General features: G+C 42.1%; 1 protein-coding gene across 7 annotated transcripts in view; it reads right to left on the reverse strand.

Moving 5' to 3' along the window:
• LOC111868465 (mucin-12) overlaps positions 1 to 19,328 on the reverse strand; it is a 194,903-nt gene that overhangs the window by 142,299 nt on the left and 33,276 nt on the right. For all 7 annotated transcript variants that reach the window (XR_002843514.2, XM_033753069.1, XM_033753070.1 and 4 more), the window contains exons 2-3: positions 12,379 to 12,455; positions 5,825 to 6,012 (exon numbers count right to left, since the gene is read on the reverse strand). Coding sequence is in view for 6 of the 7 variants with exons in the window: in XM_033753069.1 (XP_033608960.1) it covers positions 5,825 to 6,012; positions 12,379 to 12,438 (248 nt within the window). In the remaining variant the exon portion in view is untranslated. The remainder of the gene's footprint in view (positions 1 to 5,824; positions 6,013 to 12,378; positions 12,456 to 19,328) is intronic.

The raw sequence follows: 19,328 nt of genomic DNA on the forward strand, positions 1-19,328 counted from the left end.
GTAACACTTTTAATATTCATAATAATTTATATCTCTATGAGGGCTTTATCCATCCATTTTATTCCTGCGAAAATTAATCTTTATCCAAACAATTAAGACGAATAAAATAAGTGCGAGTGTCCCATAGATAGCATTCGGCCTATGTTGCAAATAATTTATTACTTAAATGTATACATAAGGTTTTGGTAAAAAGGTAGAGTTATCGCTGTAACAGGGCATGGAGGTCCATATGGTTGTGACAGGTCGAGGCTCCCATATTTTCTAAACAATCGGCTCACAGATGGCAGTGGATTGTCAGTCTTATGCGCCGGCCGCCCCCTTACTCCCAGAAAGATTCCTGGCACTCATTTACGTTAGAGGCTGAGTCGACCCCACGACAATAGTGCGCCTGGAAGGATCAGGTAAATTAAAAAATCCAATAACCTCATTGGAAATAGAACCTACGATCTTCCGGCTTGTAGCATAGTGCCTCAACTAACTACACTGCAGCGTGGTTCTGGCAGAACATCAGAATATTATTACTACTGAATACAATAAACAAACCAACTCCGTGGTTTTAGTCTGCAAGAGAACCATACCGACCGAGCGACCGCCTCTTGTCGGCGAAGTAAGTGTCAACTTTTGCGGATAGAGGGTGTCACGTGGTCAGGGCAACGAATCGCCACGGCCATTAATTTCCAGTTTTCTAGACCGGAGTCGCTACTTTTCCGTTCAAGTAGCTCCTCAATTAGCCTCACAAGGTTGAGTGGACCCCGTTCCAGACCCACTACTTCTCAGAGAATCTGGTAGCACCGGGAATCGAACCCGGACCTCTGGTTCTGTAGCCAGGAACTCCGACCACTAGACCACGGAGTCTGTTTATATACTGTTCTCACTCTACCTAATTCTGAAGAGCAAGCAGTCAGCCATATCAGGAAGCGGTACAATATTTTCACTCTATTGAATTTAACAGCTCTCCTCTGCCGTCGTCAAAGCGGAATATGGAATTGAAATTAAAACACTGCCTTTTTGTCTGATTGTCTGCAGTGCCAGGGCGATGTATACAGTGCATTGCATATCCCTTGTTCTCAATATCGTACATATTGTGACATGTTGCGCAACGGAGAAGNGGTAAGCGTGATGGAGTTGTAATGTGGCCGTTGGCGAGTTCAGTAGTAGTCGAGCGAGTGTGTTATCAACAGTTCTCCAGTCGGCAGACTACAGTTGGAGTATAGCAGCCGTCGCGGAAAGAAGAACCGGACGTGTGTGTAATTGTGTAATTGGGAGCGTGTGATACAGTGATACATAGCTCCCGTACTGTGAAACGTGCAGTCTACTGACAATTGCGTGATCTGATTTACGAATAGGGTTATAAGTTGTGAAACCCCGCAATATTGTTATAATTAATTGTAGCCGTGATTTGTAGGTTGTTGAATAAACTAATTAACAATCTCTACGGCGTCTTCAGTAACGAAACACGTTACAATATATTAAGGATCTGTGGGTTGAAGTATTGTTACGTGAAGCAACATATAATATTTCTGTCACGTTCTTTTTGAAGTACCATGATATATATATATTTTTTTTTTCGGAATAGCGAAACAGATCTGTTTATTATTAATGAATACTCTTCTAATAGTCACATTAAACTGAGCCGTGTTTTATATTCGGATGGCTAAGGAGTAGCGTCTTCCGGTCCGGTACCTTCCCTCCTTCATCCCTCCCGAGACAGCCACGTTCTGATTCGTTTATCGTTGGCCCAGCATCCCTTTTTACCATGCGAATTTCTGTTCCTGCTATGTTTCGAAAGGAAGACCTCCGGTAGGAGGGGAGATATGAGGGCACGCACTCTGCTGCTTACCATCGGTCGGCAAAGTAGGTCGTAAAATTCCTTTTCTACTCTTCGCTCCGGCCGCTGAGGGCAAGAGGCCTCCTTGTTGCAACGGTAATGCAAGTTTTCCGTTGGGGATGTTGCGACGAGGTTTTGTTACAGTATTATTTGTTTGGGTTTGCTACTGCCCCATACAGTGTTACTGTTATGACCATATAAACGGAACAACGTTGCGATCTGAATTGTATCGCAATGTTACGCGTTTTGGGGAGATTTTCTAGGTCTGGGGTAGGCGGGCGGCTCCGCGTGATTACTTTACGTTATTTGGTTTTCCGTCTGGACCGAATAAGGTGGCCGAAATCATAGTTCTGTAGCTGCTGCAGTGCATATTTGTATTACTGCAGAAATGGTCAGAGCCACTGTCATTTTCTTATTATTCTGAGTTGTCTGTCATGAATTTATGTTTCGTTGTTATCAAAGACTTGTCATTTTGAGATTCTGCCTTTTCTCGCAGAAGACTTAAGATTGGACACCCAACTTCATCCGGGGAGCATTGTGAACACGATAATGAAATCAGGGATGAAGGCAGGTAGAGAGTAGGTAGAAGCAGGGAGGAGCTGCTAAACAAGTTTACTTAAATATGTACGTGCACTTGTATGTTATGTATCTCGAATATAGTAAGACCAGTCAGTATTGGGAGAAACGGCGGCAAAGTTACGATTTTTCAAGTTCATATTCGAAAGACTTCTTCACCTTCATAACAATATATACAGAATCAATTTTTGTATGATCATGAAGGTCACGTCATAGATAGAAACAACCGGAAAAATATTTACTTAAGACTAAATGTAAATAACTATCTAAGGTTGGGGAGGGGGGAGGACAACCCCACATGAAGTTAGCTGGAAGCTAAAATATAAAACGAGAAAACAGATTGAAAGCAGAAATAATATTGGTGCAGTATTGATAGTATCAATAACAATAGCAATAGCTGAACTGACTTAAGCAATTAGAGTAGATTGTAGGTTTATTTTGTTTGTAAGTACTAAAGTTTTATGTTTGTACGTATTAAAACTGCACCACAGAAATCTGGTGTTACGTGGACATAGCTCGATGTTTGAAAGGAAACTCAAGTCAATAAACTAAACTAAAAGTCATGTCATAAGGGAAACCAAAGCAGGGAATCCTAAAACTTTTCTCGACCTGACTGAAGAAACATTCACAGGCGTCTTCGTTGGCTGTCTTCTCAAGTTTCCTAATTCATTCTAGCAGTATTTTAATCAGTTTACAATCCAATATACTCGTAACAACTGTGAAAATGTAGCAGAAAATTCGTGGAAATATGCGATAGAAAATTTTAACTAAATTTAAGATTGTAGGATTTGGCGTTCTCACAGCGATGATTATGAAAATTTCTTCCTTCTGGCATACAACACCGTGTAGTCTTTCAAAGTCAAACAACGTTTCGAAAGAACGCGTCTCCTCCATCTTCAGGGTCGAAGAATAAGCCATGCAAGAAATCAGCATGAAGCAGGCAGCAAACAACTAGTTCCTTTAAGATCTAAAAGTTTGTGATGATGGTAAATTGTTACAATTAATATTTTGCTGGACATTATCCATCATCTTGTCTATTCTAAAAAACAGTCTAATTTCTATTAAAAAACACAACGTTTCGGGAACTGGATTCTGTCCCCGTCTTCAGGTAAAACCTACTCAGTTGGGTCCAATAGACAGAGCTAGCCCCTATCTCCGGACGATAGGGGCTAGCTCTGTCTATTGGACCCAACTTAGTAGGTTTTACCTGAAGACGGGGACAGAATCCAGTTCCCGAAACGTTGTGTTTTTTAATAGAAATTAGACTGTTTTTTAGAATAGACAAGATGATGGATAATGTCCAGCAAAATATTAATTGTAACTAGTTCCTTGCTTGGGTTACTATTCAATCCTGAAGATGTAGTCGACATGATCCTCCGAAACATCTGTTGACTTTGAACAGACTACGCGGTGCTATATCCCAAACTTCAGGTTGTCAAGTTAGCCAGCCAGGTAGGCAACTTAACCAGCAGATCAGCTTGGCAGGGTAATATAGACCGTGAAAGAATGTCATAGGGACACAATTGAATTCGAGAATAATAACAGTTGCAAGCGACTTTCGCCACTGAATCGATAAGTGTAAGCCTAAAAGATTTATTTTTGCCTTGATTTTGGTTTATAGGAATATATAGGCTGAAAACGGTGTTACAAAATATATTTAAAATCTCAAATAAAAAATACTTTATATAAAAAATAAATTCGATCTGCTTGGTTAATTTTTCTGTCGCTAAGTTTAGGCTTATATTAATTTCAATTGGAAGAGTTTGGCTTTTTATGGTACTATTTTGTTTCCTTCAGAGCCTCTTAATTGCACTTCATCCACGTATCTGAATGCTTCTTGGTAGGCTGAATCAAGCCATCATGAATATAACATACTGCAGTATAGATTTTCTCTTGCTACTGAAGTTGAGCAGAGACAAAAAGAATTTATGGTGGATAGGCAGTTAATTTTTGGGACAATAAGCATTGGGCTGCTGTATCAGCAACATTTCATAAAACCTATCAGGAACGTTTCCGAGAGCATGACAACTTTATATTTAAAAAGCCATATGAGAAATTACTGAATTTTAAGTCTGAAAACTGTATCCAGAAACTGGACATAAAGGATGCAAATATTTATAAATATCAGATATGAAGAAAATTCGCGGAATCTTCGAAGAGTCGTGGATAGAGACATGGGTTAAAGAATCAGTTTCTGGACTCAAAGTCAACTAAAACATCAATTAATATTTCAATCACGTTTTCACCTCACTTCTTCACTCACGAGAAATTGTTGGTATATTATATGAACTGCACCGCATCGATCAAAATAATACATCACAAAAAAAACAGTCGGAATTTTGTTCTACAACCGTAAAATATCTGCAGAGCGTCTTAAAATGTAAGGCGTTTTCTTGCTTTGAGACGGGCAACTTTTAGTGAATACAAACTTACAAGAATAGCCTATGGGAACATGCAGATACATAATGACGCTTTCTAAACAAAGTAAGTCATATAACGAGAGGATGAATATGAATAATGAATCCGAATGAATTGTGGAGAAGTCATCACCTGCTTTTAATGCAATATCCCAAAAGTACATAGAAGGACCGGAGGAAATCACAAAATTCCCCGGACATGACAGCAGGTTCTAGGGCCAAAAGCATAAAAAGGCAAACGCGTGTTATATTAAGCGAGAATAATTCGATTCACACAAAGGCATACACTTCCAAAATTATATTTAAAACAAAACCAAGTGTTTGGGAATAAATTAAATGCAATATTTAACGTATTTTTGTTTTACTTAACAACTGCATCAGTAGTCAAGGTTACATATTATCGAATGGTATAATAATTAGTGAATAATGAACTGAAAATGATTTCCATGGAAGGGGCAGGGCCGTAATTTAAGGTACTAACTAACTATATGGAACAGAGTCCTTAAGAAGCCGCCAGTCGCTCAGCTCTTCAAAAATTACTCAAAATTTTATGCAAGCCGAAAATTTATTACCGTGTTCAGAGGAGCCCTCCACTGTCCGTATCCTGAGCCAGATAAATCCGTTCGACAGCCCTCATCGTGTTCCTTTCAGATCCGTTTTTACATCACCCTGTCACCTGTCTACGTCTTCATAGCGGTCTCTTTCCTTCGGGCTTTCCTATCAGAATCCTATACGCATTCCCTAGCTTGAGGTACTATGTCGGAATTTGTCCGATTGGGACCGAAAATCCTAGTCAGGATAAGCAATCTCCGAACCCAGAGGCTCCCAACTACGAAGTAGAATTGCCTCCCACTCGGCCACCTTATCAGGTTTGATTGGAATAGAATACATTATTGTTGCGCTGACAGCAGATTTCTACGTCACCAGAACAATCAACGTCAAGTGTTTTCTGTCGGAACTCATTAGCGCCAATGCGTAACATCTGTTAACAGTCTTATCCCACCTCTGGGTGCTCTTCAGATTGGATGAGCTGATATTCTTTCTGCCGCCGTCCAGAGAGGAGGTGCTAGTACTTAGCACGTCAGACAACACTTCTCCGGTTGTGTAAAACTCCTTCAGCCGCTGCTCCCGCAGCTTGTACATGCGGGCGCGGATCTCTTTCTTGCGCCCGAAGTCCTCCGTCTGCTGCCACTGTAAAACCACATAATTTTGACTGTAATTAGCACCATTCTCATGTTTGTGGCGTAATACCCCTTAAATTAAGCTTTAATACAGCCTAATTGTTACATCTGTCGTTACTGCCTTTGCATTTTTATTCCACTCACTTTAGAAAGCACCATTTAATACATGATTCAGCCAACAAATAATTAATTCATCCAAAATATTTCGGTTATTAAGTCACAATCATGGACGTTCAACTAAATTACTAATATCATATTACAGCATTCTGTTGCCCTGTGTAGAATAAACTAAAGAGAAGAAGACGAGTGAATTTAATCGAATTAAACACAGACGGCAAAATCTATAAAATGTTATTAATCCTTAAATTGTTAAAATCACAGTCATGTATCCCCATCTGAAACTTTAAAAATATTGTACAATAACGCATACGGTGGATGCTGAAATCACATAAGCCAACAATCAGGCTGACTCAGCCGGGATAACGGTACAACAGAACACACATCTAATTGGAAGTGATGAAGGACACAATTCAGAAGGCGAATCAGAACATCCATATCGTCAAGACACAAACTGTAATGCAAACCGACTGCTTTCATGTCTACATTGAACTTATGAAATATCACACCATAATTTTCATGTTGTCGACGTTGAAATACCATACTTTGTAAAGAATGAACTTTTTCTTTTTTTTTTCCTTTGGCGCTACAGCCCCAATTTAAGCCTTGGTCTACCTCCATGAAACTCTCCGTTTCACTTCGGTTTACTAGATCTTAGACATTCGGTAAGACTCTTTGAGCAGGTGATCAGCTCCTCGCAAGGCCCCTCTACCTGTATATAAACATATAAAAACACACAAAAAACACTAAACAGCCATACCATGAGTGGGATTCGAACCTACGATCTCGGCTTCCGAGCGAGCGAAGACAGCACATGCCTTAGACCGCTCGGCTACCGTGACCGGGAAGACTGAACGTTAGTAAGGCAAATACTTCCTCAGCTCCTTAAAGGCTGTCAACGAAAATTGCCTGAAGACTAGCTGCAATTTTTAGTTCAGTTGCCACGATGCATCAATACCGAGTCCAAACTTCTCCTGATTTTCCTTTCCACGCAGAAAACGCGAAGAACATTATCTACGTAACTGTGTCGGTCCGGTAGCCTCTATTATCACGTGACGTCATGTCATATCAGGAATGTTAGCAAGAATAAATGTACAAATTTTGTCCCATTTTAATTTGGTTCATTTATTTATTTGCCCCTTCTCTCTTTTTTTCCTGTGTTTTAATTATTTTCTACACCCGCATATTTGTCTTCTTGAGTGTTCTCGCTCTTATCCTCTCATCTCGTTGCAGAAATATATCCCGTGGTTACTTTTGCACGATAACACTGTTATGACCTACATGCTCCAGACACGGCCGCCGTAGTAGCCCGATACTTCCATAAGTACGTATTTGTGGTTAGAAGCTGGAGGTGTCCGTCCAGTTAAAGGAATCAGAAGTGATGAGAATTTGATAAAAAATGTTGACACGAATTCGGGGGCAATTCTTCAGCAGATGAAGAGTGGACAGACGTGGGGAGCCAATCGGGTGTCTTTTATTTTCTGCTTCCCTTAAAATCGCCTAAAAATAAAACCCGAGACTTCAGGTTAGGAACTCCCTGAACCTCATCATGTCACGTTTATTTCGTTGCCACGAAGAAACAAAAAAACTTCCTGAGAAGCTTGATGCTGAAGTCGTGGGCAACCAATGCATGTCTATTTCGCAAGGAAGCTGATACCATGATCTAGGTGTGATCACTGTACTATTTTAGGTTAGAAATTGTTATGCTTCCTAATACGGCATTGCCTTTAATGACTTACGGAGTAGGTCAGGGCCGTATGAAGAGAGGGCGGTGGTTTCAATTCACTGCTTGAACAATTCTGTGTTTAGCTGGACAGATAATCGTTAAGAGAACACTTTCCGTTAATACAATGAACTGGCAATTATGTTCCTTTCTAGATATCAACATCATGGCTCTCGGGTAATTTAATTATTTTCTAAATATGTATTAAAACTATTGATACTGGTTGTTACAATTCTGGGCCTATGCTGGAGCGATTAAAAATCATATCTCGGGATTTTCATCACACCATTTTAACCGCCCTGCCTGGTGAATACAGGCAGAAAGAAACCGCTGGTTAGCGCCTGTTACCCAGGCATCTTAATGGCTCTATGTTGCCGGTAGAGTATTTAGTCTCGGTTTTATCGTAGAATTAAATATAAGCGATGGGATAAATATTAGTGTATTAGTGTAGGTCAACATGACTTAAATTGGAATTTAGGTTTTCTTCTGGGGCGACCATATCGTCTCCATCTTCACGGTTGAAGAGTAAGCCAAGCAAGAAACCAGCATGAAGAAGGCAGCAATCAGAGCTCTGCCTGATGCCTGTTTCATGTTGGTTTATTGCTTGACTTATTCTATGAACCTGAAGGTGGAGGTGATATTTTCCCCCGAAATGTCGGTTGACTTTCAGTTGACTACATGTTGTTATATCCTAGCCGATGGAGCCCTTCAATAAGAATTGAACTAGATCAGCGCTGTTAAATTAATCAGTAATGAAACTATTACAGAACAGGAAATTAGGGCAAAAGCCTTATTGCGTTGGGGTTCGAAGAAGGGACACGACACACATTTTTCAGTTCCCACAAGATTTAGGGCAATCCCAGGTTCCTTCACGGAACAAAATACAGTAAACCAGACGACAAATATTTGTCCCAAAGCAAGAAATCGACATATGCATTATAAAGCTTTATATCTTGTATTATACCGGCTGTCTCAAAAGCGCGCAACGAAGGCACAAACAGATTATTGCTAAAACGTATAGGCTAATTCTCTGTTACAATATTGTGACGTATAAACCCGTTCCCGCGGCAACGAATACGCATGCATCAATAGAGTTACTGTTGGAAAAGGCGTGTTTTCTATGTGGTCCGTGCCGACATGTTATAACCAGGAGTGTTGGAGCATTGAGTTCAGTTATGAGAAGGCAACGGCATGAGCACAGACACTGAAAATCTGCATTGTGGAGAGCTGTTACCAAGCAACGACTAGGGAAGACTATAAGAGACTGAGGTTTAGCATGTGCGGTAGTAAAGGTTCTCTGCACCACTTAAAATTTTCCAAGGTGCACACCGGTCCTCGATTTGCACACGGTTTTTAGCCTTCCGTATGTATATGATTATATAACAAAATTGTGCAGGCAATAAGCAGAAGTCATACAAAATCATGAGAATGAATATGTTCGCGGTATAGGACAAGTAGACGCCAGACATATAAAATATAAGAAGCTTAAACTTGGCAGTGGTCAAGCTTACAGCCGTTTAAGTGACTAAACTGCCTTTGTACGAGTATCATAAGACACGTAAGATACACATGATCTGCTCTGCAAAGCCTGTACTGACAGAGGGCTTGTGTATAGTGCAAAAGGAAGAATTCTCAAAACATGCTATATGTGCGATACGTACACTAGATGAAAGAGACCAAACCACCATTTCGTCAGAGAGGATATTACATAAAGTTTATTACCGCAAGGGTTAAGTTGAAAAGAAAAATTTTTGGTCGTGGGTATCACGGGGTTTGACGCCAAGACGAAATGACTTGCGGTAAACGGCCATTCATAAAGTAACTTTGATTTTGACTTTGTCTTTGTCTTTGACTTTGACTTGTGCTGTTGTGATTTGTAAGGTGTGTTGATCAGCGATAGCTCTGTAATTGCTTATACACGTGGTTCCGAGTCGTGTGTGTAAGTACTCAATAAATCCATTCTCCAATCCAAACCCCGTCGATAGTCACCCCCTAAATCGTGAAAACTGGTGTCAGGGGTGGTTGGCGCATAAACGTTATCACGCAATTTTAATGGAGCTCTCCTCTTGCCACTGACATTTCTCTGGCATGCCGTCGATCTCCAGTGTATTGGTATGTAGTGGAGTCACTGGGGATATCGTCGAGATTTGTTTGTCCGCCTAGGCGTATCGGATTGTTGCATCACTGTAACAGTCGCTGAGTCATTGTTGCAACGGAAGAGATACACGAGATACATGATTACAAAGGATGAATCGAGAGACGCGTGAAAGGAAGCGGCAGAATAAGTAGGACATCGGAATGGAAAAAAAAAACAAAAAAAAACTGTGGAATGAGCGCCACGAAGTCGGTGGTTCAAATTCGTCAAAATTTGTAGGATGTACCAAAGAGAACACAGGCATTTTCACCTGAAAATTACATTTTTGTAGAAGTACGATATGTAGTAGATATGAAGTCAAAGATAAGCTGCAGAGCTTAAACGTCTTTTGGAAGAAATAAGTCTCTTTGTCTTAACCAAACAAGTTCCACAAAAAGAAAACAGACCGCGCTATAAATCGCTGAAAATAATGCGTCTCCTCGAAAGGAGTTTCGTAGTCATGAAATGAAGAAATTTCTTAAGAAGCTGTCAGGATGAATGAATAAGGACATGAAGCAGCATACACGTGTCTACACCAATGGCACACGTCTGCAATTATGTGCAGATGGTTTAACCGGAGGAGAATATTATGGTCATGCTAACTATGCAACCAACTTCAGGAGCAGAGTCCTATCTGAGAAACTAACAGTTGCACTGCTGTTCAAGCAACTGTCTGGCTTTTATGGAAGCCAAGTCACGGTAACAAGAGCTCAGCGCTAGCCCGATGAATCCAGTCAACACCATAACATCCTATGTCTTTAACATCGATTTTAATCCTCTCATATACACCTAGGTCTCCTACCCTCATACTCCATGAATAAAACTTTGTGTGATTTTTCATCCCTCTAATGAGGGTCTCGCCCTTCTTGACTTCCTTCATTTCATCAGCCAAATAATATCTGGTGACGTGTAAAATATAAATTTCCTCATTACTGGAATTTATCCAGCGTGTTCTTATTCCTCGGTCCAAAAGAAGTTCTCAGAACTGCTCAGAACTCAGAACACTAAACATTGTTGGAGAACAATGTTTAGTGTTCTTTGTATATCCTTTCACGTTAGGAACCAACACCAATATAGGACGCGCCATAGCTCAAGCGATTAGTCGCTGGCTTCCCACTACGGCGGGCCGGGTTCGAGCCCGGGTCTGGTGAAGTGGGATTTGTGGTAGACAAAGTGGCGCTAGGGCAGGTTTTCTCCGAGTACTTCGGTTTCCCCTGACAATCTTCATTCCACCAATTTCTCCATCATCATAATCACCCGGGGCAGGTACAATGGGCCAATCAGTGGCCGACGTGCCGAGGGCGCCCAACTGGACTCAATCCCCAATATGCGAATTAAAAAAAAAATACCAATATAGAAAAGTAGGTAAATTATTAGTTTTACATGTTCTATCTCTACGTTTCTATGTATTAGAAAGGAAGACAAGTATTCGTAACAGAATAGTAGGAAGCATTTTTCGGCTTCGATCTGCTTTTTTCTTCTGGTGAACGAAATTTTGATTTATTAGCGTCTTTCACAAATAGGTCTATTTGGACTTCTCCACATGTTAGAAGGGTATTATATATCGGAAATAATTCTGGAGTTAGGAGCAGACACAAAGTGGAACATTGGCTGCACTCTCATATTGCAGAAGAATCTTTCTGTTGTTGAAGCCTCGCTTAATCTGCCCAGCAATCCCAGCAAACAACTGGAAATATAAAGGGCGTCCAGGGAATCATTCCATGAACGTCATGAATACGTTATATCGTTTATATCTTTGTATAGCCTACAAATGTATTGTTTTACTGTTCAGTAAAACATTAAACAACAGATCTGTTACTGCAAGTTGTTTCCTGTCTTATTTTATAGAACTACGCTTTGCCATTTCCTTTGGCTATACGCTGTAGAATATAGGCACGGGTTCGCTTAGTGGGGGGTGGAGTCCAACTGGGTCCACTCGGCATGGCGGCCACTTATTGGCCTATTGTAGCCTGCCCGAGTGATTATGATGATGGAGAATTTGGTGGAATGAAGATTGGCAGAGGAAACCGAAGTACTCGAAGAAAACCAGCCCCAGCGCCACTTTGTCCACCACAAATCCCACTTGACCAGACCCAGGATCAAACCCGGGCCGCTGTGGTGGGAAGCCAACGACTAACCGCTTGAGCTATGGCACGGCAGAGACACGGGTTGATTCTGTATGAAAAGGGAAAATAATTTAGGAAGGAGCGGTCGTGGCCAGAACCAAGTGATTTCGCAGAGTTTTCCTGGACGAGTCTCCCGTCGAATAAAACATTCCTTTCAGGAAAGTCGACCTCATAGTCGAAGTTCGGAACTGGGAGTTTCCGAAATCGAAGCAGGAGTACGAGCCACAATGCAAGCAAGCATGTTACAGAATAGTAGCTGTGTACTCTGTCACTTACCATTCTACGCAGAAGGTCTTCATCTTGTATGTGGGACACGTCACTCACTTCGGCCGACATGGCTCCTGCCCCTCCACCTGCCAAGTAGAAACACAAACATTAATAATTGCACGGTTCAGGGTGACTGTACTTGCACTTGTGGAGGTGAACCACGCTGTAAGAGAGAGAATGTTTGCCGCACGATCTGCTCCGTGAGTAACGGGTTCCGTAAGCATAGGACACAAAACGGGGTGACTCCAGGGCCGTCATGGAAACTGATGATGGAGAAACGGTGAGTTCTTCCTGTGCTTAATTAATTAAGCTCCACGCCATGAAGACGCATGGAGCAGTGGAGGCATAGCTCCACAATTCTTGACCTCGGCACTAGATGAAAGTGAGTTACCTTCACGCCTCGGAAGCTTTACCTCCGGTAAAAGAGTCCTCGGCCTGTTGGATAGAAGGCCAGTTGGGCCCCAGAGCCTGTCTGTATGCTGCGGAGTAAAAAAAAACATCTTTTGCCGGGAATCGAACTCCTCCAGTCCAGCTGCTATCTCGACGCTATACCGACAAAGTTATTCTGGATCACAAAATTTAATATTTTTCTTGAAATTATACAATATTCCGAATTAACAGCGGTACCCCGAATACAGGAAATCAAAATGTGTACTCATCTTCGGGATTTTGCGATCTGTGTCTAATACTCAACTTCGGTTTTGGGTCACGGTGACGACTGCAATGCCAACCGAAACGTTGGAGAAGATTTAACAAACAACAATGCTAAACCCCGAAACAGGGACTCGCACAACTCATTGTATGGTTTAATTTTAGCTTTGCATGAACTGGTCCTGCTCTGTAACCCAGCAGTCTATTGAAGAAGAGGATCTGAACAATACCGGTCCGCCCACTGTTGTCAAGAAGGGAATCACTGAAATATTTCCCTGTCCGGAATCAAGTGATGACGTCATTCTTGGCTTCCCACTCTCATCACGTTCCTCTCAACCTACGCGACATACATGCACCTTCTTCATTTGCCAGCCACGCGAAGAGCTGGAACTTTAATCCAAGTTTCGGGAGGCACTGGACAAAGAAAAGGGTTTCGGCAAGAGTAAAACAGTACTGTATCGGTGTATGCCTTCCCCAGAAACGTTTTAAATTCGCCGATATTCATGACAAAAGATATGACGGAGATTTGAAGGTAATCTCAATGCCACATTACATCTCTTAAATGCATTTAAGAACAGCGGTCATGTGAAGCCCTATGGGAGTGCCTGGAATAAACGGGGAATTTGTCTGTTAGTGCCTTAAAAGATATGTATAGTGTATCTCAATAGCGTAAGATTTCTGTAAGCTTCTTTGACCAGAATTAAAATTAACGTTGTGATGCTGCGAAACATTTTAAATGCACAACAAATGATGAATCCGTGTGACTTAAATCTCAATTTTCTGAGAAACGTTCATCCGCGCGAGTCTGTGTGTGTTCATACGCCTACGACAAAGTATTTGAGAGAATTTTTGCCTAAACGCTCTAAGGTCACTCTGTAGACCTATTCTGTAGCATAAAACAGTAAGAGAAGTAACAAATATTCCCTTGATTTCAAGAATTTTCATATAACTGTATTCAATGATCATGGAATTTAAGAAGTTCTTCTGGGATATAACGCCGTGTAGCCGGGTGAATGTCAACAGACGTTTCAGCGGAACATGTCGCCTCCATTTCAGGGCTGAAATGTAAGCCCAGCAATAAAACAGCATGACTGAGGCAACAAGGCAGTAAACAGGTGTTACACCGCCCTTCTTAACCATCGCCGTGAGAGCCTCAAATGTTACAACATGGAATTTCATTCAGATCACCGTAAATCAGCAATTTAAAGAATCAGTTGGCTGCAAAGTTAAGAAGTTCTTCGGGAACGTATGTAAGATTAGCAACGAGCACTCTCCGATTCGCACTAACACACTGCTACACTTCCAGTTCCCCCCTTCTCTCTTCATTATTGGCAATGAGCAGAGTTTCTTTCTCTCGTCCGAACTGGATGAGTCAAAAAGTGACTGAGAACGTTGTCTGTAAGAAAAATTAGAAACTTATTAACTTATCTATCTATAACTCTGCAGCCCTTTCGTCTGAATCCGGCCGATTTTCAGTTCATCTTTTACACAGTCGGTAGGACTCCTTGCATGGGGGATCAGCCCGTTGTAATGCTGCTACCTATATACAGAAGAACACGAACACAGAATAAACGTATATAGACATTCATGGCTTGAGTAGGATACGAACCCACGATCCCATTGTTTAAGTGGGCGAAGACAGTTCATGCCTTAGACCGCGCGGCCACTGTGATCGGCAATGATTAACTTTTTTTTTTCCCCTTGGCACTACAGCCCCAGTGGGCCTAGGCCTACCTCCATGAACTTCTCCGTTCACTTCGGTTTTTCTAGATCTTACACATTCGGTAGGACTCCTTGGGCAAGGCCTCTACCTGTACACAACCACAGAAAAACGCACACAAACATCCATGCCCTGAGTAGGATTCGAACCCACGATCCCGGCTTCCGAGCGAGCGAAGACAGTGCGTGCCTTAGACCGCTCGGCTACCGTGACCGGTCCACTGATTAACTTAAGGACATAAACTGTTCACTCCAGCCTTCGTAGTTCCTAATATTTGAGATTTCTTCCCCACATTTGTAATAAATTTCCTTCGATACCGTTCGAGCTAGGTCCGTATTCATGAGGTGACATATTCGAATCTGGGCCGAGACACCGACTTCACGTGAGATTATTCTTCGCATTCCTCAAGGACAATTCCAGGAGGGTACCTCGACTAAACCCAGACTACTTCTTTTCAAATCCGTCCATTCACCAATCTTTCTTCCTTCGGCGCTACAAGCTGTGAGACAGTGCCGTAAATAAACTAGAGAAGAGATACAGCGATAGCCCCCATTACACAACAACGCTGTACAACATATCCTCGTCTTCATACTTTTTAAACAAGACGGAATAAAAGCAGTTCTCAGCGTTCATAAGACCGGTGAACAAACACTGCATATGAGAACTACCGAGAGTGTACGGAATGAACTATTATGCAGCTGGAACCTTTGTTTACTTAACGACGTTTTTAATATTACAGATTATATAGTGTTGAATGATACGGTAATTAGTGAGAAACGACTAGGAATAAAGTTGAGGGAAGCGGTCGTGGCCTAATTCAAAACACTATTCTGGTATTTTCGTGGAGAGAGTGGGGAAATAATGAAAATCGCCGGCCCGGATAGCCGGACCGTGGGCCGATATTTGAACTTGGGAACACAAAGCAGAATTACTGTCCACTGTAAAGCGACGGCCAATAACAGCCCTAGTGAGGTCATGGCCTCAGGTCTGACCTTTGTCAGAGGCAGGATTGTTGGAAGAACAACTAAATGAATGTTAAGTCCATCGTAAACAGTGAATATGAGTGGGTATTATGATCGCAGAATTCCAAGGAAACGCATGTTTATATAGTTGCTTGGTACCCTATAAATTCGAATGTAATGTTCGATGTGCTGAGTAAAATTGAATATTTACGTCTCAGTTGCCAACACTGAGTGTAATCTGCATAGCAAGCCATTGCAGTTTCCAGGTTACAAGCCTGCTAACGTGTGGGCTTGTCTTAGACGCCCTTAGTTCGAGTCCCGGTCATGACATGATTGTGGCCTGCCTTGAAACTGACAAGTAACGTAGGTGGAACCAAGTTGTGCTCCGGCAGCGGCCATAAAGAGGGCGATAACACCCGGACTCCCAGCTGAACTTTCAGCATAGCAATCTGAGTTACACGCTGGTATTCAGAATCACAAATTGAAAGCAGAGTTAGTTCATGAAACTGATTGAACTCAGACACAATGGATATATAGGGGCGCCATTGTGCACAGCCTCCATACATGACGGACTGCACCATCTCGAAGCCTAGTGCCTTTTTATAATCCCAACTGACAAACCTCGCAAATTATTTCTGGTATGACTTCTCACGGCAGGGACCGGGGTTCGATCACTGGGGGCACTTCATGTAAGATCCGCGGCGGACAATTTACCACTAGAAAAGGGTTTTCTCGGAATTTCTTCCGTTCTTCCCCCGGTCTGAGCCAATAGAAACTGTAGGCAGGAAAACGGCCATTTTCAGCGCTATAATATTGTCTTTCGCCACAGGGGGAAATGGGATTGCGAGAAAAGACAGTCCTCATGGCATTTTGGTTATTGTTACAGGAGGGGGATTAATTCAGCCTCCATTTCCTCACAGCTCTTATGGATCTGAGCTGCTATTTTTCCTTGCAACCTGTGCATCAAATACAACCGATTTCTCGTCCTACACAATTCAGCCCTGTATATGGAAACAGCATATTCTTCCAAGAGGTCGGTATCCTCCTACAAGACTAACATAATGTCCCGCCCTAGAGGGCTACAATCTGAGGAATCACTGTTGTGAAAATCTCATGACAAAAACTGGAATTATAATGCAATGCAGTGTTCAGTCTGGGGAATGCAAAAGATATGGAGAATTTGTGTGACGGAGAACCTGATTTATTAAGATTACATGTTTCTCTTTGTTACACATGAATGGAATTATGAGGGAACTGAACCTGTGTCCTGTACATGCAAAGGTAGAAATTTCTGACTCAGTACACTTGTACTGCCAGCGTTAAAACAAACGTAAATCTTATGTCTCAGTTACTTAACACGCACGTTAATAATTTAAGATTGTACATGGGAGTTCCTTCATGACTTCTACAATGTGCTGGATAGGTAGCTATGATGAAGAGGCAAGAAATACGTATACTCGTATTGTTTTCGTGAGGAAGCTTCTTGGAGAACGTCCACTACGAAGATTAACATGAACTGCTAGGAAGAGAGGCGAATAGCACTGACTCAGTATCTTGTTGCAATTTTGAGTCTTCGGATGACCGCCTCTGTGGTCTAGTGGTCAGAGTTCCTGGTTAGAGATCCAGAGGTCCCGGGTTCGATTCCCAGCACTACCACATTTTCTGAGAAATAGTGGGTCTGGAACGGGGTCCACTCAGCCTCGTGAGGATAACTGAGGTTGGCACTAACTTCGCCGACAAGTGGCGGTTACTCGGTCGGTATATTTCGCGGAGTTATTTTTTTAGTCTTCGAGTTCTGCTACCATATCATAAAGTATTTAAAGTTGTAATGCATATTTTGCAGCGGGAAAAGTCACATTTTATATTATTGGCCTTAGACACGGGAATTTATGTTTTTTCTTCTTTTGCTTACTCTTCAACCCTGAAGATGGAGCCCACATATTCCTCCGAAACGTCGGCTGATTTTCAGCAGACTGCATGGAGTTATATTTGAGAAGGTAAAACTGTTTAAAATATAGACTTTGTTTCTTCATGTTATTTATGAAGAGAAAACTGACTACATACGAGTATATGTGACAGAAGATTCGTCTCACTTTGTTTCAAGCTAGCAATCTTTGCATCTTCTATCACAGAACTTCTTACACACCGGTAACAAAGCACGTGAAAAAATGTTGGTAACAGAACTCTGTTAAAGATCATGTGCAAAGCTGAGACATTCTCGAGTGTGAGAAAATGAAGCGCCCGCTTGCAGAGTATCAAACGTCAATTTAAGTTTTAAAACACCGCAATCGAATTCTTGCCGATCACAGTGGTCGCGCGCTCTAAGGCATGGATGTCTGTGTTTATTCTGTTTGTGTGTAGGTAGCTGCCTTGCGACGGGCTGATCCCCCGTCCAAGAGTCCTAAGAAACTGAAGTGAAATGAGGCGTTTCACAGATGTCTTGTGCTGCAAAGTGGGAGCAACAGGGCGATAAGAAGAAGAAGAAGAAGAAATTGAGTTCTTGTGGTGAAGTTGGTTTATCGCAGGGAACCAATCAGCATAGACTCTAACCGCCCACAATACTGGGGACAGCTGAGACCAGACTAAATTCCAGAAAGCGCAAGCAAGAACAGAACACAAACGGCGAACATGCAACAGCCATATCACTGCGGTGTCCCATCGCAGGATTACCTTGGACAGAAGGAGGACAACTGGTACAAGAGTTGCAGCAGACAGGGGTCAAAGCGTAGGACGCCCAACTTGCCGTATTTGGATTGGAAAATGGGGGTGGAGTGGGGTGGTGGGAGAAGAAACTTATTCAGGCAATTGGGAATTTTTATTACGATTCCCGCCCATTGGATACCCACACTAAATACACCTACGGGTATCTGGACGACCGAACCGATTCTGATGTATGCGTGAGTACACGTATCTCTGAATCATGTAACGCATTATACTACTTTTGTTTATTGTATTATGCTTGATGGACTCTTCGAGCGACTCGGCTGTTAGGTACAGACACGCACAACAAGATGGACACTTGTTAAGGCGGTTATTCAATAAAACCAGTTCGCGGCGCTAATAACAAATATGGCCTATAAAACGAGATTCATTTGAAGAGGCATAATAATATAAATTACCGGTCACGGTAGCCGAGCAGTCTAAGGCATGCACTGTTTTCGCTCGCTGAGTTCGAATCTCGCTCAGGGCATGGATATTCAGTGTTGTGTATGTGTGTGTGCGTTCTTCTGTGTTTGTGTACAGGAAGAGGCCTTGTGATGAGCTGTCCATCCGCCAAAAGAGTCCTACCGAATGTCTAAGATCTAGTAAACCGAAGTGAAACGGAGAGTTTCATGGAGGTAGGCCAAGGCCCAAATTGGGGCTGTAGCACCAAAGGAAAAAATAATATAAATTAAAGGCCCTACAGATGATGAAATGTTAATGAAGATTACTTAAGTGACTCCACCGAGTAGAGTTCTTGGCTCAGGACAGGGACGAGTGGAGGGCCCTTGTGAACATGGTAATGAACCTTCGGGTTCCATAAAATGCTGTGAAATTCTTGAGTAGCTGCAGAACTGGCGGCTCCTCAAGAAGGGCTCAGCTCCATTAGTAAGTAAGGATTGTAGAAAGCAGCTACATATTGCTAC

This window comes from Cryptotermes secundus, unplaced genomic scaffold (assembly GCF_002891405.2).
Source record: "Cryptotermes secundus unplaced genomic scaffold, Csec_1.0 scaffold169, whole genome shotgun sequence".
NCBI classification, from domain to species: Eukaryota; Metazoa; Arthropoda; class Insecta; order Blattodea; family Kalotermitidae; genus Cryptotermes; species Cryptotermes secundus.